Raw genomic sequence first — 22,768 nt, forward strand, 5'->3', positions numbered from 1 at the left:
CCAAGACCTTATAAAGACCTACCGAATGTAAAAGTAAAAGCAGGTGCCTTGATCTGAAATAAATCCATTATCTGGAAACGTATCTGTGATTAGCGAGGGGACCAAATAATTCTATGCTATGTTGATGACGTATTTACACTTGCTTTTTAGGTGAAGCCAAAAATCTTCCCACTTACCCGGGGCCAAACAAGATGCGAGATTGCTATTGCACCGTGAACCTGGACCAAGAGGAGGTTTTCAGGACCAAAATCGTGGAGAAATCACTCTGGTAATGTCTGCTCTTGCTTTATTTGATACTTACAAATTTTATTCTGTATGAAAAATATCCTGAACACATATGGCATCTTGCCATCTTCTGTGTTGTTTCGTTTAAGTGAGGATTAGGAAATGTTCACATGGGCTCTGGCTTACAGGGCAGTTATAGCCTGAGCTTCCATCCTCAGTGGTGAATTGATATTCCCCAGATGCTCATGATCTCGTGATGGCCAGGACTGGCCAGCATAAAGGAACACATCACACATATGTAACTGTTTATTTGCCTCGGAGACAATTCTTATTAGAGATGAACTGGAAAGTGTATACTGCAACGGAAGAGTACAAATCAAAGATTTGAGTGGGTAAATATTTGGAAAGCTTTTTTTTTTTTTTTTTTTACCACCTTCCTTTAAATTTATCTAGAGAGGCATGCCCAAGATAGCCATGGAAGTAACTATTCACTGAGGTAGGAGACCTAGGAAACATTTGTTGATAGAATTTGAGGAAGACAGGGGCCAGGTGAGGAAGATGGGTCAGGTAAGAAAGAGCAGATTCTAACAGATCTTAAGGCCGAGATGTTTGCTGTATAATAAAAACATTAGTGCTTCTCAATGTTAACTTGCCTAAAAATCACTTGGAGGGCTTATTAAAAACAGATGTCTGCCCCAGGATGTCTGGGGTGGGGTCATGATTTGCATATCTAACAACTTCCACACCCCTGGGGACAGGAAATGATGGCCTATAGGGGATGGGAAGAGAAACCAGAAATGCTAACAGTGAGGCAGCAGAACATCTTGTTACATACGCGTTAGCAAATCGTGGAGTGTGTGTGTGTGAGTGTGTGAGTGTGTGAATGGTTTGCAGTCTGGGGGAAGCACACCAAAGCCAGAGTGGGGCCTGTGCATGCTGTTTATATGAAGTGGTTGATGGGGTGAAGAATCCCTGTGCAGCCAGCGACTCCACCTTCGGGTTTAGAATTATGGTTTGTGTGGGTCTGTCCAAACAGCTATTTTGAATTTGAGAACATTTTTAGCAGATGAATTATATCCTTGCATGTTGCTACTTCTAAGTGGGAACAAACAAAGCATTCCAATGACTTAGTGAATTTAATTTTTAGAAAACTGCTAAGGATCTCCTGCCCCTGAAACGTGGAGACACATTTCATTCTCCATCTGCACCATTGCCACCAACACTGGCAAGGCTCCTCCTGAGACTAAGCTATTACAGTTGTGTTATTTTAATGCATACTCCAGATTCTCTGAAATACTTTCCTGAAGAAAAAAAAAAGAAAAGTCTGAGGAATTTGTCAGGGGTCAAGTGTGGCTTTGGGTTGATGATAAGATGGCACTGGAGATGATGAGGTTACTGTAACCTTCAAGGGTTATTTCTGTTCGCCTAATGTAAGAAAAGTCCTTTCTGTGTTTAGTTGATGTTAGAGGCCCATGGTTCATAAACTTGGAGGATTATTGTCAGTCTCTCAGTCTCTGTAAAGCTTGGTTTTCCCCAGACCTGCTGAATGGGGTCTCTGGGAAGGGAATAGATTTGGGAATCTCTCTTTTAGGCAAGGTTGAGGAATGGGGACCATTGTCTTCAAAATATTTCAGACAAATTTAGAAATAGAAATCATGGTTTCTGGTTTTGGTGGCAGCAGAAAATGTTTTTACGGAGCAGGAAATGGAGGATGAGAGCTAAATTAAAAAAATGAATCAGTAATACTGTCTTTTCTGGGAAATCAGCTGTGATACAGCCAGAATCAGGTGGTAGCCCCGAAAACGCTACCATAAGAAGCCAGTTAACTCTAGCGAAGGCACTAAGGTGATACTACCAACTTATCAGAGCTTCTAACCCCAGGCCATTCACACTTTGCTTATAGATAGTTTCAATATACTTAGTTATTTTTTGTTTATTAATTTATTCATTAGCTTAATGAATATTTATTGAGTGCCTTATTTAATTTGCCAGATAGGGAGAGGGGTGCTTTCACAGAAATTTAAAACTGACAGCAAAGAAACAGACAAACCCACACAAAATAATTCCATGGTTTAAAAAATATGAGTGTATGTGGCCATTTAGTATTGAGGCAAAAACCTTATTCCACTGATGGGCTTTGCAACATAGTAGCCCCAAAGCTCAACTCTATAGTGTAAGGGAGAAGATAAATGAACCTTCTTTATAAAAGAAGTTAGCAAGGAAAATTGCTGGTGCCATTTGTTGCTGAACATTTGAAACCAAAAACTGTTTCTCTTATGAGTTTGCAGCTTGAATCTATACCACATGTGTGGTAGAAAAATCTCAATCCCATGTATATACATTAACTTAGTCCTGGATCAGTAGTTTGTAATATCTATTGAGGCAGTGATATGCCAGTTAAAAGCAAATCCAGTCATCTTTTTCAATCCAGATCCCAACGAATTCTATATAAAGTTCCAAGAAACATGAGCTCAGAGGAGAAAATACACAAAGAACATAAGGAAATAAAAAATTGTGTTCATTTGTCAAGAGAAACAACAGACAGTAGAATCAGACCTACAGAGTTTGCAGAATGTCAACTAACAAAGTTTAATGAATTTAAAGTAATAGACAAAATTAAAAACATGAGCAGGAAAAGAAACAGTAAAGAATGACAGAGCCAATCTGTAAAAGAACAAAATAGAATTTCCAGAAATGAAGAACATAAGAATTTCAATGAAAAACTCAGTGGATGAATTCAATAGCTGATTAGACATAACTGAAAGGAAAATTGGTAAACTAGAAGGTAAATTTGAATTATACCCCAGAGACACAAAGAAATGGAAAGTTTAAGAGAGGTTTAGAGGAGACATAGAGATAGAATGATGTTTAAACATGTCTCATGGGAATTCCAAAGGTGAAGGGAGAGATGGTGGTGAGGCCATATGTGACAATTGCAGTAAGATTCACTTATATTCTTGAGTGGCCTTGATTAGAGGGGCAGAGTCAAGAGGCAGACCAGATGGCGGCTGCTGCAAGAGTGGAATGAAATGGACAGACCTGAGAGACAAGGTTGGGCGATGCTGTCTGGACCAGGCCACCAGTGCAGTAAGTTGTCAGCCCACCACACCCCACAGTTTAGTTTTTGCCTCCAAGAAAGTAGCTGCTCCCTCTCCTTGCAGCTCCCCAGCAGGCCTCCTTCAGGCTCAGCATCACCTTTGAGATTTGATCATTTGTTTGGCAAAGCCACTGTAGAAAACAAAAACCCTACATCTGATTTCTGAACTCAGAAGAGCCTAAGGGCTTAGCTTCCTGGCAGGATGCTCGTCAGAGCCGGCAGGGCCTTGCACTCTGTCCAAGTGAGGGATGCAGTGCTTTAGCAGGAGCCCTCCAACAGCCTCTGGCGGAAAGGGTCGACCTCGAGCTCAGCTGCTGCTCAGTATCGTCTGTCTTCTGACTCAGCATTAAGTGCAGACGGAATGTGTGAGAAGAAGGAAAACACACGTTTCTCTTTGTCTTTTCCCCAGCAGAAGTTTGCTCCTGGAATCACACCAGGCTCCGCCCATGCTATCTGTGTCCCTCAGCAGTAACTAACTGGTCTACAGCATCACTACCAATTACCAAGTGGATATCTTAGCAAAAGTGCCCTCATTCTTTCCTTCCTTTCCTTCCTCTTTATTTTTGACGTGGGAGAGTGGAGATTGAGAGAGAGCACCTGTTGCCGATTTGAAAGAACTCATTGGCTGCGACACATTTGGGAGAACGCGCCCTTTCTCCCTGGCTTTGTCCCTTCTCTGGGAAAGTGATTTGGGGCAAAGTTTCTGTCCTACTAGGAGAAATATCTTCCTGATGTTGACAGTGAGCCATTTTTTAATCATTTAAAAGGCAACTCATTATTTGTTTACTAAATATTTGTTTACTCTAAAAGGCTCTATGTAATTGGGTTGGTAGGAATGGGCCTGACATGCAGCTGCCCTCCCCGAACTGCACAGTGTATCTGTTAGAGCATCCGAGGACTCCCCTGGAAGGGGCCGCCTTCTGCTTCTAAAACAGGGGAGGGGGAAGTTACATCATGGGAGAAATCGCTGTTTTATCTAGTAAAAAAGGCATATTGATGTTATATGAAGAGTTAAAAATAAGAGCTCTTAAATGCTGTGTTAGGCCAATTATTTGCAAGAATATTCCATAAAATATCAGTGTTTTCATTTCCTTTTATCCATGTAAGTGATTCTTGCGAGGATAATATTGCCTACCTTTCCCCAGAAAATCAACACAAAGTATATATTTTTTAAAAGCTCGGCTCCTGGCTCAGTGAGGTGCTTGTCCCAAGGTTCCTGATCGGACCCTCCCCCTCCCCAGTGGCAGCACTGATTGAGGCTGTGCTGAACCTCCACCCACAGCCCATCCTGGATCCCTACCTGATGTCCAGCCCCGAAGCCCCTTCCCTCCTTCCTATCACCTGTTTCCATTTGTGTTGCCATCTGGAAGGGAAGGGGCCTACCACATGGTCCTGGCCTGAGCCACCAAGGCATGGCACTCCCTGCCCCTTCTCGTCTTTCCCCAAAGGCAGAGCCCTCACAGCCCCTCACATTCTGGTTGGAATGGTGTTTACCTTTCTCAGAGTTTGGTTATGTCTGCTAAGTGATAAAGGCAGTTTACAAGGCTGTATTCATTGTAAGATTCCTTTTTGTTTAAAAATTGAGATTGCTCCAAAAATGGTCTGGAATGTATGAATGTAAATGTCAATGTGATTATTTTCTCAGGGTAGTGGGTTATGGTGGGCATTTTTGTTCTTTTGTTTGTATGTACTTTTTTTATATAAAATTAGAAATTAGTAAAATGACTACTTTCTAGAGCAAAGTGAGGAGAAACTAACTCAATGCTTCGTTTATTGACATGGGCATAATTATAGAATTCAAACTTGTCATTTTTGCTGAGAACTTACCAAGAGAAAGACTGTTTACAAGTGGATGGTGCTCTCTTCTGATTTAGAAGGGGCGTGTGGTTTGACATGAGAGTATCTAGCTCACACTGAAAGATGCAAATTGCTCAGAAATGAGCACTCTTGTGTGGTAGATATGACTAAATCAAGAAAGACCTCAGCAGCTCCACAGTTTTTAGGAGGAGAGAAGCTATTTGGGGCTAGAATTTGAAAGGACAAGAGGAATGTGGTTTGGGAGACAGACTTCATTTTCTGAGATTTAAAAAAATCCTCACCCAAGGATATATTTTCCATTGCCTTTCAGAGAGGGTGGGGGGTGGGAACTGGGGGAGAGAGAGAGAGAGACATCAATGTGAGAGAGACATATCGATTGGTTGCCTTTTGCATGTGCCCAGGCCTGTAACCAAGGTACTTGCCCTTGACGAGAAGTGGACCCTGGACCCTTCAGTTCATGGGCCCATGCTCTAACCACTGAGCAAACTAGCTAGGACTACAATATGTTTTTATTGATTTTTTTTTTTTTAGAGGGAGAGTAAGGAAAAGGGAGAGAAGAGAAACATCGATCTGCTGCCTCCTGCACGACCCCTACTGGGGATCAAGCCCCCAACCTGGGCATGTGCCCTAGTGGGAATTGAACCTGTGACTTTTTGGTGCATGGGATGATGCTGAACCAACTGAGCCACACCAGCCATGGCTCTGAGATGTTTTTACTAAAAACCAATTTGTTAATTAGAAAACACTGAGTTTGAAATTAAGAGATTATACAGGTAACATTTTCTCTCCTAACATTTACTTTTCTCTATAATTTCTCAAGTTAAAGTTTAAAAAAAGGTCTTTCTGACATGAATGCAGGCTCTGGTTCAGGCATTCCACATCAGTTGGAGTAGATGGGCCATGCCCCCACAAGTCCTGGGGTGCTCCAGATGGGGAAACATGTCCCTCCCATAGTCCTGAGGTGCTCCAGGTGAGGAAACATGCCCCTCACAGTCCTGGGGTGCTCCAGATGGGAAAACATGTCTCCTATAATATTGGGGTGCTCCAGGCAGGGATCCATCCTCCCACAGTCCTGGGGTGCTCCAGGCAGGGATCCTTCCCCCCACAGCCCTGGGGTGCTCCCCGCAGGGATCCCTCCCCCCATAGTCAAGGGGTCCTCCAGGCAGGGATCCATCCCCACACAGTCTGGGGGTGCTCCTGACCTGATGGGGGACACATCCTTTCAAGTGTCTTTACATGACTGAGAGAATCAGGATGCCAGTTCGATAACAACATCCTCACTGGGTTTTCCCTGGAAGGCCTGACTTTTGGTCACCATAATCTTTGTGATGCTGTTTTTATGGGTGAGTCTTGTGAAAAGAATTTTCCTGGGTAGCTTTATGTAAATCAGATTTTCTGAAGAGCTTGTGTATTTTCGTCACAGCGTTTATTTTTATCCTTTATTGCTAGTTTCTGGCAGAGGGCTGGTTAACATCGCTCTTACACAGAATTATGCATTTCACACTGGACCACAGGGTCGCAGACTTAGTGCCATGCTTCAGTGCAGGAGCGGGGGCAGAGCTGGGTGAGGTCGGTAAGAACCTCTCTTTACCGCCACATCTTCTCTCCTGTTCCTTTACTCCCAGTCTTCCGAGAAGGGGTATTTGCATCTGGGGCAATGCGTGGTGAAGGAGTCTTCTGTGTTATTTCCGTGTCTAGGAATGATTTAGATTCGCAGTATTCTTTTTTTTGCATCTTACCCCCCCCCCTCACCGGAGGATATTTTTCCATTGCTTTTCAGAGAGAGTGGAAGGGTTTATGATGGCCTGAAGGGACCCTCTGGGTCCAGGGCGAGCCTGCAGTGTCCTGAGCATTCTCTGCCTGACATCCAGCTTCAATGTCTCCCTCAGTTTTTCCTAAGTCACAGGAGCCTGTCTCATGTCAGAATGTGAGGATTCTCTCAGAACTTCCCAGGAAAGCTGAGCTGGTGGCGAGTGCAGGCTTGCTTTCACTGCACAAGCACTGATGCCTACTGCACACCAAGGCCCAGGTCCAGGCCCAGTTGGGGCTTATTAGCAGTGTGGTGCCAGGTGTGGCCGGTACCCGTAGGGTCTGCTCATAGCTGGATGCGCTTGGGTGGGGAAGGAGCCAGGTTTGCCCTCACACCCCTCCTGCCCCATCTGCCCTCTCTGAGTGGAGGGTTAGGGTGGCTCCCTTCCTTTCTCCTTTTGGGAGCTGTAGGCTGGGCAGTTTCTGGGCTTGTAGGATGCTGGAGTTAATGGGTTTCTCCTGGGCAAGTTAGAACCTTTTGTAGGAGACCCTAAAAGCTTGCCCCACAGGATGCCCACCCCTCTCATCCCCTGGGCTCCTTCCTGACACTCTTTCTGTCTCAGGGCCTTACTTTTGTAGTTTGAAACGTTACTACTGTCACAACTGGTCAGTGTGTGACTCAGGCTTCTAAGAATTGTTGTCTCAGTCACTGTAAAAAGCATGACCAGGCCTTAATAAAGATGGGTCTGATTGTAATTTGTTGGTAAGAACATGTGATTTCTATCTGGGAGACAAGGGGAGTGAGAGAGAAAAGGAACTGCTGTGGACAGTAGGTCTTGGCATTTTGGGAGCCACGTGCAGTGGTGTGAGCCATGCATAGCTGGGCCATGTAGCTACACCGTAGAGCTGGGTCAGGCAAGGAAATACAGGCTGCATGTCGCCCACAGAGGGGTTGGTGGGTGGGCTCTGGTTCTGATGCATAGATGTCCAGTTTGGATCTTGGCCCTTCAGCATGAGCATAAGCAGCTTCCCGAGTGCATTTCCCAGCCCTGCTCCTGTACCTGCCCAGTGCTGACTTCCTGCTCCTCTGGCCCTGCCTGCAATGCTGGGGCCCCCAGCTGTCCTCGGTATCCCTGTTATCTGGCAGCGGCCACCATGGACCCTTCAGTACTTCACTGCAAGTGTCTTGCAGTCCCAGTGCTTGTGCTGAGTCCTTGAAGTGCAGGCTGTGATTAGCTCAGGTGACAAAAACTCACAGGTCAGTCCAGCCCCAGCATTTGGACAAAAACTGTCCTCTGACCTCAGATTCTCTCCTTCCCTGGGGGAGGGTTAACTACATCCAGTCCCCACTTCAAATCTGCTAGATGCTGTGCAGCACATCATGCATTTCTTCATCCTGTCCTTTGCAGTGACAGAGTGGCTTTTTCTCCTGGGAGTTGCCCCTTCCCGTGGAGGCTGCTGTGAATAGCTCAGGCAGTGGCATAGGGGTGAGGGTTAGAGTTCAGTGTGAGAGGCTGAGCATCTTGCCTCTCAATAAGTAGCAATTTCTTTTGGGGAACCTCAGGAAAAAAAGACACCTTTTATAATGAAAGGTCGCAGATGCCGAGGTGCCGTGCTGCACAGGGGTTTTAAAGCAGTTTTAAAGGACATAAGAGGTGGACTTCACAGAAATCAAAAAGGTTTTCCTCCTGCCTCTAAGTGCCTGTGGCAGTTAGGGTAACCGTGGCAGCAGGAGGTTCCTTTCTGGAACAGTCGATCAGCAGGCCAGCCCAGGCCAGGCACAGCACCGCCTGCTGCAGATGTTGTACCCCGACAGGCCGTGCGGGGTGCAAGCTACATGACTTCCTTTCCATGCCCAGTTCTTGTGCCTTGGATATAGCATTTGGTTTAATGACATTTTAATCCAGCTATTAGTTAATGATTTAACCACATGCACATTTTATTAGCTGAGCACCGAGCTGTTCAGAGATAGGCTGGTGCCCTTTTGGGAAAATTTATCCCTGCTTACTTGGCTTCCTGTTTGTGCTGGGCTGGAACATGAGCCCTGGGTTTCCCCTGGGATCCACGATCCACTGCTTCTGGTTGCTTGGCCCTCGACAGTGGCCTTCTCTGTGGTGAACCCATAGTTCAGACTTTGAGGCACAAAGACTGTCTTAAGAATAGCCCTCTCACAAAGAGACTCAGCACGGAGTCCCTATTCTTCAGCATGCAGCCTTTTCATCTCCCCAAAATGTAGAGCAGCTCAGTAGCTCCCCCACTTCTCCTCCCTGACCCCAGATGTTGGGAAATGGACGCAGGCATTTGCGAAATAGCATGAAACTGGAGAAAACCAGGCTCACGGCTGTGTTCTCATGAGCAAACATCGTTGTTGCAGTGACAAGGAGCCTTGGTGTGGGATGGGGCGTGCCAGCCTCACAGATGCTGGGAAATGACTCATGAAGTGAGAGTTTTCTCTGTGGGTCCCAAATGCAGCCCCATTTCAACCTCTGGGCCGCACATCTGGGTTGTGGGAGGAGGAATGCAGGTTTTCCCTTGTCAGAGCACTGCCTTAGAGATCAACTTGGCTTTCTGCAGGAGGTTTTTTCTTCTTTCCTCAGGAGAGTTCGCTTGAGTCTGTGGAACTTCATTCGAGCTCCTCTCCGTAATTACTGGGGGAAAGAGCTTGTCACTCTGGCCAGCCTCAGAGGCGGATGCCACTGCACGCGCTAATTTCCTTCTGTCAGATAGTGGTATTTAAGACAAGCCAAGTCCTTTGGGCGGCGTTTTTTTCTTTATTTGGAAAGAGGGTTCTGGAGCCCTACGGCTGTAAGTGGGAGCCGACTGTGCGGGGACATTAATCATGCATCTGACTGTGCTGACCTTGGGCTGGGGACAAAGCTGGGCCTGTGGGGAGAGATACCCCAGGTTAAGCCTCTAATGGGAAGGAGAAGCTCAAGGCTGTGTGGCCCCTTTGAGTCCACCAGAAAGAATATATTGTTTTGCCAGGCACATGGAGAGAGTAGGGGTGAGAGAACTCACCCTGCTCCCAGTCATCTGACAGTTTCCTTTTTCTTTTTGAATAAACCTCCAACCCTGCTGCCCATGAACAGACGAGTGCAAACTTTCTTGTTCACCAAAGAGAGGTGGGAAGTCCAGATGACCACTTTGGTGGTTCGGGGGGTTGGCATCTGGGGTTGGGTGGGGCTTCATCCCACCTCTGCCCTCTGTCTGCAGGGCTAGAGGGAGGGGAGACTGACTGTGTGGCGTGGCCCACTCCACTTACACCCCCACGTGAGTCCTCCTTGAAGCTGGGAGGGCTGAGATGTCCCTGGGAGATGCCATGATCGGGGCTGAATGGCCTTTTTGCTGTGTGCAACATCAGCTCCTGAGTGCAGGGAACCCCTCGCGCTTCTGGTGGAGCACATTTCAGAAATGGCAGGATCACATGCCCATCCTTGCTGTTGATGACAGATACTGTTAACAAATCTGTGGTGTTTCTAGTTTAAAAAGATATTCCTTATATGTTGTGCTTTAGTTATTTGTCTTTTAATTTGCAACGTAAATATACAAGTTCCCAGTGGATTAATAGTCTGAGCTTGGAAATAATATGAAAAAATGGGCATTTAATAGGAAATGGGCCAAAGGCATTTTAACAGAAAATGAGACAGAAAGTGCTCATACACATATGAAAGATATTCAACCTCACCAATAATTTAAACTTTTCAAATGAAAGCAGTAGATTTTTTTTTTTTTTTGCTGCTGTCAGTTTAGCAAAGTTTGTAAATATTGGTGAGACTCAGTGTTGGTGGGTGTGTGGGGTAAATTAGCCCCCCCTTTCTGGAGGGCCATATGGCATTATGCACCAAAGCCTTAGGGCAGTGAATACCCTTCTGCCAAGCGGAATTTATTCTAAGGGAACAATCAGACAGCTATGCAAAGACTCTCTATGCTAGAGTCTCATTCTGTACTGCTCCTAATGATAAAAGTCGGTGAGGACCCAGTTGTCTGTCAGTGTTGGATGGGTGAATCGAGCAGTGGGGGTCATTCAGACCACACTGTGTAGCCACTAACATTTTATATTCTTATTTGGAAAGCTGCCCATGGCATGATTAAAGGAAAAAGCTGACTATATATCAGGATATATAATGTAATCCCACTTCTATTTTAACAATGTGTCACTATCTAATATTTATTTCTATTCTATATCCATATATCTTTAGAGAAAAAACAACTCTAGGAGAATATACCCTAGAATGTTAATTCTGTTTTTTGCTTTCTGACATCTTTATGTATTTTTAAAATTTTGTTGTTTTTTCTTAAGTAGCTTTATTGAGATACAGTTCACATACCTTGTAATTTACCCATTTAAAATGTACAATTCTATGGTTTTCAGTATATTTAGAGTTGTACAGCCATCACCACAATCAATTTTAGAACATTTTCATCTCCCTAAAAAGAAACCCATTCCCTTGAAGTGTCCCCATTTCCCACCAACACCCTGCTACCCAGCCCCTGGCAACCACCAATCTGCTTTCTGTCTTTACAGATTTGTCTATTCTGGGCATTTCATGTAAATGGAATCCTACGCTATGTGGCCTTTTGGGCCTGGCTTTTTTCACTTAACATAATGTTTTCCAGGCTCATCCACATTGTAGCATGCGTCAGGGGTTGATTTCTTTATGTGGCTGGTAATATTCCTTTGTATGGTTGGACCACACTTTGTTTATCCATTCATCTGTTGGTGGACATTTGGGTTGTTTCCACTTTTGGCTGTTGTGAATTATGCTGTTAACTTGCATGTGTGAGTTTTTGTGTGGACATGTGGTTTCATTTCTCCGGGTTATATTCCCAGGAATGGGGTTGTTGGGCCATATGATCACTCCATATTATCATTTGAGGAACTGCCATTGTTTTCCAAAGTGGCTGCACCAATTTTATATTCCCACCAGCAGTGTATGAGGGTTCGAATTTCTCCACATCCTCACCAACACTTGTTATTCTGTCTTTTTGATTCTAGCCATTCTGGTGGGTTCAGTTTTGATTTTACAACATAAAATCCTCGATAGACTGTCATTCTTAAAAAGAAAAAACAATTTCTTCTTTTTAGTTAAAATAAAAGGAAGTATTCTTTTGAAAGCAAACAAAATTCGGATCATAAAGGAGTAAAAAAAAAACCCATGGAGAAATTCTAAAAATTTACACATAAGTCTAATTATGAATCAGCTTACTGTGAAAAATAACGTCTTCCTGGGATACATATGCCAAATTTTGGGGAAGGATTAGGCATAGTTGATAAGGAGATGGTGCCTGCAGATGGAGCTTCCACAATAAATGGCCCCAAGATCTTCCAGGTCAGCACCCATCCCCCATCTAAGTCACTGTCACACCCTTCATGTGTGTGTCTTTGAATATTTGTGTACACACATGCACACACTCATAGGTACATAGACATGCATGTGCACATGCACCTCCCCCACGCATCTCTATGTGCACAGGCACACCCACACCCACCCACACACACACACACACACACACACACACTTGCACATGCACACACCCACACCTGCATGTGTACATGCACACACGATTCATGTGTACATGCACACACATGCACACCACACGCACCCACACACACTCACACTGACCTACTGACTTTCCAGAGTTTCTTTCCGCCAGGGCATCGGGGGGGTTCCTGTAGATTATGTCTTTGATCTTCACGATGCTTTAGGCTCTTAGTCACGGGTAGAATAACTGGGAACTGAGAGAGCTGGCATCTCACACAAGGAGTGAGTTGTAGAACTGGAGGTTAACCCAGCACATCACACTCCTGTGGGGTCTGGTAACATCACACAGAGCCTCACAAATGCAGATGTTGAGTCACAGGAAGGCTCATCGAGGCAAAAAGTCCAAAGGGGAGGATATGCTTAGATGGAATTTTCGAATGATCATTTGTGACTCAATGGACCTGTCACTTGATGGGAGTCTGTAGACATGTGCTTTCATTGAAAGTTAGGATAGTTCTTGTTTTTAGATGGCCACTTCTCTGAAATACTCAGAGCAATTTAAGCATTTTTAAATCTCCCTCTGAAGATTTTGTTTTCATTACAAAGAAATGGTTTTCTAAGTAACCTAGTCTCTGGACACATTTTTTAAATGATGAAATCAGATAAATACAAATGAAAATTGTGTTGTTATCAAGGTGTGGATCTGAGCTGGAAGAGGTGAGTGTTGCCTGGTCTCGCCGCCTTGGTCCTACAGCTCCCAAGTGGGGTGGGGGCCTGTCACCTTTCCCCCTTCTCTCCCTTCTAGTGTCCTTGGTGTAGCAGCGGTCAGCCCATGTGTCAGCCCAGGTCTGGAAGTCCCCTCTGAGCATCATCCATGCTCTCCTCTTTGTCAAGAGAGCATCTGTCCCCCAACCCTCTTTCCTAGTGAGCTGCTGTGTAATGTCCCAGGAGAATAAAACTCCAAGTCCAAAAATCACTAAAGTTGGTGTCCGTTGGGCTGGTTCCTTCTGGTGGCCCTAGAGCAGAATACATTTCCTGGCCTTTTCCAGCCCCGTCTCGAGGCCCTTCATCACTGAAGCCTCTACCTCTGTTATCACGTGTCCTCTGGCTCTGTTGCTGTCTAATGAGGATCCTGTGATCCTTTGGGCTTGCCTAGATAACCCAGGATAACTTCCAAATTCAAAATCCTTCACTTAATATCATCTGCAAAGTCCTTTTTGCCATGTGAGGTAGCAGAGTCACAGGCCCTGGAGATTAAACCTGGCCACCTTTGAGGGAACATTGTTCTCCTGACCATAGTGGGATTCAAAACCCCCACTATTTCTTTGCTTGTAAATATACACAAGCTAGACTGCCTGGTGACTGAGTTTCTCCTCCTTGTGAAGGTATTGTGAGAGCTGAATACAGTTTACCCTTGAACAACGTGGGTTTGAACTGTGGGGCTCCACTTGTATGTGAATTTTAAAATCTGCCTTGTTCAAGGGTGAACTATATTTGCTACCTGTTGGGGCTCAGAACAGGACCTGGGATGTCATGGGTACCCAGGTGAAGCTGGCCACCCCCTGGAGCGCAGGCTCCCAGGAGGTGGGGTCCAGTGCCCAGAATGCAGGAATTATTTTGGCTCCCTTTCTGAGGGTGAGCTGTAAGGAGGAGAGGAGCTGGGGAAAGGGCTATAAAGAGCCCTCTTCGTGCTGTAGGAATTAAAAAACAACTTTTTAAAAAATCCTCACTTGAGGATACTCCTCATTGATTTGAGAGAGAGAGAGAGAGAGGGAGACATCAGTTGGTCCATCCCCCCTGCTGGGATCAAACCCGAAACCCAGGCATGTGCCATGGCTGGGAATTGAACCCACAACCCCCTGGTGCACAGGACAATGGTCCAACCAACGGAGCCATCCAGCCAGGGCTGTAGGAATTTTTAAAATTGTACAATTGAGCAATTTTTAGTAAATTTACAGAGTTATGGTGTCATTGTCACCATAATCCATTTTAGAACACTCAAGAAGAGCTAGTGATCTTCAAACAATGGCATGGCATGCCACCAAAAGTACTGTATTTTATATAATCTGTGACATTTGTCATTTGTGGGATGTACCATTATTTTATGTGCATTAAGAAAAAGCAATGCTAATTAACCTATGAAATAATCCTTTCTAACATTGATTGCAGGATACATTCTGATTTCAGAGATGCTAAAATTAGTGGTGGAGGGGAGGATCGTCTCAAATTGATAAAATAGGGCTCTGGAGCTCTCTTAGTTGGCAGCTGATCCCACCCTCCCTCCTTTTCTTTCTTATGTCGGTGTCACAATAAACTTTCACTAGGAGAAACTCATGGTATCAATTATTTTCCATCTCTCTTTTCATACTTGGTCAGGAGCCTACATCCCTCTTTCACACTGTTTTAGTTTTTACTTGACCTATTACATGTGTCCTATGTTGGACCTTAACCATGAACGTGCATGACAGTGCAGTCAGGCCAGATTCCAAGATAGTTGTTGGTGTGAGTGCTGAAGTAATCTCTCCATTTCCTACCCAGTGGATGCAGGTTGGGTGGGTGCGTGTTCTGTGCACATTTACTGTGGCTTCCGTGAACCAGCGTCTGCTAACCTCAGCCTGTGCCCGGCCAGGATGGCCGGGGATTCTGGCCCCTCGATTAAAGTTCACATTTTATTTTGAGTCTTCATCTTTGGGTGAATGAGCCTCGGAGTCTGTGTGGAGGGTTGGATGTAGTGGGTGAGGCTCCTCTCTGGCGAGAGGTGCGGACGGTCACCCTGCCAGAACTGGAACTCTGAGTGAGGCCTGCCACCTGCTACCCCAGACCCTCGAAATGGTTAGCAGTCCTGGAGCATTTGTGCTAAACCTGGACACGCACAACAGACACTGTTTTATTAACGCCACGATCTGTGTCAAGCTCTCTGGTTTCCCTGAGCTGTCTCCAAACCCGCAGCTTCATTCATTTAACGCCGCGATTTTCAACCACTGTGCTGCAAGACTTTTTAAAATGTGCAGTACCTGACTATTTCGTCAGGGCACTGACCTCTTTTCCCTTAGATTGTCAAATAAAAAACTGATAACAGTCAACACAACAGAGTTGTCTGGTGCGACTGAATCAAAATTATACCTTTTTTTCACATCGGCAAAAAATGTATTTTTTGGTGTGCCACAGAATTTAGTAATTAGCTTACGTGTGCCATGAGATGAGAGAGTTGAAAATCGCTGATTTAACGCGACATGCCTTTGGGGCTGGGGGCACGTCTGTGAAGATTTTTACAGCCTGCTTACCCTTGAGTCCATATTTACCACGATTAGGAAACTGCAACTTCATGTCTTACAAGTGAAACCCAGAACGGCATGTTTGTGGCGTGTAAAAATGGGACTGCGCTTGTGTGCCTGAGGTCGGTGCTTAGGCTGCGGCCCCACCACGATGCCCACGCCACGAGCAGTGACGAGGCCATTACCTCACAGAACCTAACGGCCCTCATTCTGTTCCTTTGTCCAGCCCCTTCTATGGAGAAGACTTCTACTGTGAGATTCCTCGGAGTTTTCGTCACCTGTCATTTTACATCTTCGATAGAGACGTTTTCCGGAGGGATTCAATCATAGGTAGGTACTGACAGATGTTTTGTTTTTTTATCTCCGCCTCTCTGGACGGGGTCTCATTCTGGCAGAAGTGGAGTGTCTCCTCCAGGCATCCTGCCTAAGAGCAGAGGCAAAGCAGCACCTTTAGCCTGGCCTGCCTGGCTGTGCTGAGCAGTGACAGGAAGTGGCCCTGGGCAGCCAGCTGGCCTGGCTGTGGCATCCCCCAGGGCCTGGTCAGGCCGTCTGAGTCCCGCCCTGGCAGCGTGTGGAGGGGCTTCACAGCATAAGGTCACGTGGGCATTGAAGTGCTCTCTGAGGTATTGGGGTACTCCAAGTATTGGGAGATGTTCTCAGAGGTATTGGGGTATGCTCGAAGACATGGGGGTGCTCTCAGGGACACTGGGGCTCTCTAATGTATTGGGGTGCTCTCAGAGGTATTGGAGTGCTCTCAGGGACATGGGCTCTAAGGGGTATTGGGGTGCTCTTAGAAGCACTAGCATTTCAGGGGGGGACTCCTGGAGAGAATGAGGCCCAACCTGAAGGTGGAGGACAGGTGCAGATTAGGAAAGAAGTTTCCTGAGTTCAGGAGTGCACCTGTGCCCCTATTCATGTTTACTGTGGCCCCAAAATAGAACAGAGAAGCCAAACATGGGCACAATTGTAGTTGCTGGAATCCAAGCACCATGTAGTGTCTGTGCTGTGGCCTTGGCCTTTCCTGGGAGGGGAGGCTCTCAGGTAGAGCACTTGGAATCTGAAGTGCACTTGAGTCACACAGACTGTTCATTGTCTTTCCTCTCGGTCATGCTTGGGGTTCTGACCGGCTCCCACTCACTGCCCAGACCACTTGAGCAGGTCGCCCATGTAGCCAGTAGGGATGTTTCCGTCCAGGCAGCAGCAGATGCCCAACAGCACTCAGGACAGTTGGCTGCCTCCCCTGCAGCTCTTCCTCAGCCTCCCAGCCTCACCCCCTCCAGCTCTTACTCCCAGGCTTCCGGCAGTTTCTCCACTGCCTCCTTAGATCTCAGCCTGTAGGTCCAGCTTCCCTGCAGGACCCCTGTGGTTGTCTCCAGGCATCTCAGATGCATCCTGCTGAACTCATGGTGGCCACCAAAAGTTCCTCATTGCTGGGTAAACCCCATACCTGCTGCTTCTTCACCCTCCTAGATGCCCTGCCAAGACTTGGAACTCAGTTCCTGCAGGGTGCAGCCACGTCACCCTACACCGAACCTTCACTTGCTTGGACTGTAGCCTGCATGGTCTCAGAGCTTGCCCCTTGTGCTGCTCCCTTCACTCCATGGCTATAGGAGTGGCCTTGTCTACGCGTGAGCTGTAACCATCTCCCCCTATTTATTCCTGACCACTGGCATCCCATTGCACTTAGGAAAAACATGGTGAGGGCCCAGAAATTACTCCATCGTGTCTGTCCCCAACATCTGGCTTTGACTTAGGAGGTAGTCACTAGACATTTGTTGAAAGAGTAGATGATTTGGCCTGGAGAAGGGAGTCCATACTCCCTAGCATGCATTCAAGACCTTTCATAATCTGACCAAATTGTTCTCTGGGCTTCTCAATGGCTTTTCTAGCTGTCTCAGCATAAACACACTCATGTGTGGAACCCACCTGTGCACCTGTGCAGGCCTCCACCTACACAGTCTACCTGTCACACCCTCTTAATACTAGAAGCCTTTTTAATATGTCTGTTTTCTGAAATCTGACTAGTCCCGCAGTGACAAGCTCACATGCTATCTATCCTCAAGCAGCATGCTCCTCCTTTGCTACTAGGGAGCATGTTAAAATCCAGGTATCTGGACCCCCACCCATGCTGGTGGACCTAAATGTTCTAGGGGCTGAACCCAGAGTTCCACATCTTTATTAAGTTCCTCAGGGTGGCATTTTCAGTTAGAAGGAAACTAACATGTATTGAATGCTTATATATACCAGGCACTGTGCTCGGTGTCTTAATGGGCATAAAAGCATGCCATTAATCCTTTGTATTAACCCCAGGAAGTAGGTATCACCTCCATTTGCTATATTAAGAAGAAACTGAGGCTCAGAGAAGACACTTGCCCAAAGATGCACAACTGACAGGTGGTGAGCTAGCAAGTCAGGCATTTCCTGTCATATTTGTAGAGAAGTGAGTACCAGTGACTTGGGAGGAGAAAGGTGTGTCTACACCTGCAGTAATCATCCCATGAAGTCATCTCCCTCCCTAAAGACTCTTCAATGGGTTCTGCCCATCATCTCCAGAACTTGCTCTCACTCTGAATCTCATTTTCATCCTGCCTAATGTGCGACAGGTGGTTTCACAGAATTTCTGTCTAAACCTTTCATATTTTAATCAAGCACTTAGATACCATTTAGATTTATGCTTTCTCTGGGACTTTGTGTGAAACATTCCTAAACCTAAGTGATTCAGAATGACTAGAGGGGTGAAGAGCAGTAGTCACTTTTTCTACCAGCATCACCAGATCCATGGTGTCTACAGCAGGAATGGGGGGCTGGAGAACATGGCAAATGCATCCCGCTGCTCTCTCTCCAGTTGTTCCATGGTGGGCAGAGAGGGGATGAGCCTTAGAACCCCCTCCTCTACCCTCCCCTGCCCCCCCCACTTTCCCTGCTGCCCCCCCTTCCTCCCTTTCTGATCTCACACTCCATCATTTCCTTCTCTCCTTCACTGTTTTCCTTTTCAGGACCTTGGTTCACATGTGAATTCCTTGTTTAGTCCATGTGTGTGGCTTATTTTCTACCCTTGAGTCATCTCCATGAGCCATTGCAATGCCTCTTATTTGGTCTATTGAAGTTGGGTGAATAAGGCTTCCAAGGCAGTACAAACCTAGCACTTAGGAAGGAAACAGGTGGGGCAGTGAGGAGCCTTTGGACAGGAGTAGGATGTGTTGACTCTTGTTTTATATTGTCTAGGGTGGCTTAGTTGAAGAATAATACAACTTTATGAAAGTTTTATCAAGCATTCATGTGTTGAGACTTAAGTGAACTCTGTTGCTTATACTAAAAACATTTTGGATGGGTGTAGATAGAGATTAGTGTTTGATCCTAGGAGGTTAAACCCAACCATCCGGCTTTAATGAGCCATCTGGTGTCAGTGAGCTGCCTTTTTGTTCTGTCATTTCTTCCATCTTCCATACTCTCGCTCAGGAAGAATAGAAAGTTCTGCCTGTTTATTCTGGAACTTTCTGGCAGGAATTCATGTTGTAGGAAAGGAAGGGAGATGTAAATTGAAGTATCTGGTGCATATTCATCTCATTTATTTATATAACAAATACTTACATAGCATTTACTATGTGCAGGTATTGTTCTAGGTGCTTTACAAATATTGACTCACTTAATTTTCATAACTCTGTGAAGTAGGTGCATTTTTCAGATGAGAAAACTGGTACAGACAAGTCACACGGATTTTAGGTGATATAGCTGGTGTTCAGATCTTGGCACGCAGGTTCTCAGGTGTGTGCTACTGAGCTCTTGACCTTATTTTGGATTATGCTTCATTGCCTGTATTTAGAGGCAATAGTTGATTGAATGTGAAGCCTAATTGGGGGTGGGTGGGGGAGAAGTCCAGGATGATTTCTGGTTATGGGCTTACAAGACCAGGTGGGTGGTGGGTGGTAGGTGGTGGGACATAGATGGGCCTGGAAAATGGTGGATATTGGTGGTGGTAGAAGATGGGCATGGTGATGGCAGAAGGATGAGTTATTCATATCAGAACAAGATGTCATCCCCCATGACCTACCACTACCATCCCCTCCCATGAGTTGCAATTTGGTATCACCATCCACCATCTACCATCCACCATCCATCATTCATCATCTGTCCTCTACCACCCTCCCCTCATCACCTGCCATTCACCATTCACCACCACCCACCATCACCATCCAACAGAATCCTTGACTCTGAAGGAATTGATGAAGAAGGGTTTGCGAGATGACAGCATGTACTTTCTGAGTCTTAATGGCAACCATACCTCATGGATCTCTGTTGGTGTGATGGGTCTGAAATTCAGATCTGACCATGGGACTCCACTGCTCAGGTCCTGCAGGGCTCCCTTTGCCCTCAGGATGATTCCTAAACCCTAAGCTTGACATTCAAGCCCTTTGTGATTACCCTGCCAAGGGATTCCTCCTTCCTGTCCAACTCAACCCCAGACATGGGCTCAGGCCCTCCCGATTCCTTCCAGTCTCCCTCCTGGTGCCCCTGCCTCCTGGCCTTGACTCACACTGCCTCCTCTAATGGCACCCACCTCTGGAACCCTCTCCTCACCCCCATGCCCACCTGGTTACCGCTGCCCACCTGAGAACCCGGTTAGCCAGAAATGGTACTTGAGCGAGGTGTCCCCTCAGTGTGTGCGTTCTCCATGGCTTCACCTGCTGGAGGATTTGTTTTGCTTCCTGTCATATGTTTGTTGGACTGTACTTCCTATGGCCTGGAGCTCCTTGAGGGAAGACCTGGGTTTATCTCTATCCAGCACCTACTGGGTGTGCCAAGGTTTGTTCAAGGAGGAATGGAAGGAAGAAGGAGAGGGAAGAGCAGAAGTGTAGAATCATAAGCCGTCTGGTTAGAAGTTGACATTTTACCCAGTGACACTGTGGCTGCATTGGACACACTGGTCTGACTGGTGAAGGTGAATATGGAGATATAGTATTGATCTTAGTGATGGGCTCGGAGTGTATTAGAGAGGAATTCAATTAATCCTTGGAGGAACATGAACTTTTTTAGTGGTAATCCTAAGGAAAAAGAAATTTTAAAGTATTTTTGTGCATTTTAACCAGAGAACCTGATCACATTGGTTCTGGGGTCATTTCTCCTCAAAATAATCAAATAAGTTGCTTATTAATCATTCTGTTTAAGGTACCTGCTATTTTTGAAGATAACCAGCAAAATCATGGCTTGGCCATTCTCGGTGGCTTTAAAATTATGGTGTGTCAGTTGCAATTGGACTTAGATGTTTTCACCATCGTTTTTACAGCTGTAAAAATAAGTGGCTGTCTGAATCTCCAGGAATAATTTAAAGTTATGACTAGTAATTATGTTGTTACCAGTATGAGAAGCCAAGCTCTAGGGTATAAATTTGTGTCACGGAAATGAGTACGCTGTCACTGGCTTCTCACAGTCTCCTGTGTCTGATCTACTGGCCTCACAGGAGGAGCCCACACTCACCTTTAGGTTTTCCTGGTGCAGCCGCACGTGTGCCCCTCTGCGGGTTCAAGTCCAGGAGGGAAGGTTGTATCCACTGAGGATGTGGCCAACTTTGTTCTTTTCCAAACTTGTTTTGCTATTCTAGGGCCTTTGAACTGTCATTTACATTTTTTAACTAGCTTCACTTTTTAAAATTTTCAACCACAGAACACATGCAATACCATTCCGCACCAGTTGCAGATGTACAGCAAAGTGGCCAAAAAACTATGCACTCTACAGAGTGGTCCGTCCCCCTGCTGCCCCCTGGCCCTACACCCAGTTTTCTCGACATTATTGACTATATTCTGCATGCTGCAATCTTCATTCCTGTGGCTATTTTGCAACTATCATTTTCTACTGCTTAATTCCTTCACCTTTTTCACCCAGCCCCCCAGCTCTTAGGGCCTCCCTTCTGACAGCTGTCAGTCTATTCTTTATAAGTCTGTTTCTGTTTTGTTTCTTTGTTTATTTTGTTCATTAGATTCCACATATAAGTGAAATCATGTGGTATTTGTTTTTCTCTGACTGGCTTATTTTACTTAGCATAATACTCTCTTAGGCCTATCCATGTCTTAACAAAAGGTAAGATTTCCTTTTTTTATGGCTGAGTAGTATCTCATTGTGTAAATATAATATAGCTTTTTTTATCCACTCATCTACTGATGGGCACCTGGATTACTTCCATATCTTGGCTATTATAAATAATGCTTCAATGAATATAGGGGTACATATATTCTTCCAAATTACTGTTTTGGATTTCTTTGGAGATATTCCCAGAAGTGGAATCTCTGGGTCATAAGGCAATTCCATTTTTAATTCTTTGAAGAACCTCCACACTGTTTTCCATAATGATTTCACTAATCTGCATTCCCACCAACAGTGCACAAGGATTCCCTTTTCTCCAGATCCTCGCCAAAACTTGTTTGTTGATTTGTTGATGATAGCCATTCTGACAAGTGTGAGGTGGTATCTCATTGTGGTTTTAATTTGCATTTTTCTGATGTTTGACCAGCTTCTTAATTTCCAAAATCACTGAGGTTGCTTTTATCTATAGGTTAATTTGGGGAGCATTAACATCTTAACAAAATTTTAGTCTTCAGATCCTTCAACATGGCATATCTTTCCATGTACTTGGGCCTTCTTTAATTTCTTTCATCAGTGTTTGTGATATCTTTTCAGCATACACATTTTGCAGACAATGCACACACACATTTATTTATTTATCCTTATATATTTCATTTTTGATGGAGTAGACAAATAATTTTTTAGGTAGTACACCAAAATCGCAAGCCATAAAAGCATCATTTTGTGAAAGATACTGTTGGTTCTTTAAAATTTCAATTTCCATTGTCATTGCTTTTATGCACAAACACAATTGATTTCTATGCATTAACTTTGTATTCTGTAGTCTTGCTAAACACACCTATTCTACTAGCTTGTCTTGTAGATATTCCTATAGATTCTGTGAATACTTTTATTTCTTCCTTTCCAGTCTATGTGCCCTTGTTTCTTTCTCTTGCCTTTATGCACTGACTAGGATACCAGGTTGAACAGGAGAGATGAGAACAAACTTCTTTTCCACTGATTCAGTCTCAGGAAAGCGTTGGGCTGTCCCTCATTAAGTCTGA

At 45.2% G+C, this 22,768-nt stretch overlaps 1 protein-coding gene across 1 annotated transcript in view; it reads left to right on the top strand.

The window, feature by feature from the left end:
• RASA3 (RAS p21 protein activator 3) overlaps positions 1-22,768 on the top strand; it is a 106,872-nt gene that overhangs the window by 37,598 nt on the left and 46,506 nt on the right. Inside the window, exons 2-3 of the mRNA XM_081129779.1 lie at positions 151-268; positions 15,874-15,977. Of these exons, the coding sequence (XP_080985905.1) occupies positions 151-268; positions 15,874-15,977 (222 nt within the window). The remainder of the gene's footprint in view (positions 1-150; positions 269-15,873; positions 15,978-22,768) is intronic.

Source organism: Miniopterus schreibersii (assembly GCF_964146895.1).
Source record: "Miniopterus schreibersii genome assembly, chromosome: 2".
Classification (NCBI taxonomy): domain Eukaryota; kingdom Metazoa; phylum Chordata; class Mammalia; order Chiroptera; family Miniopteridae; genus Miniopterus; species Miniopterus schreibersii.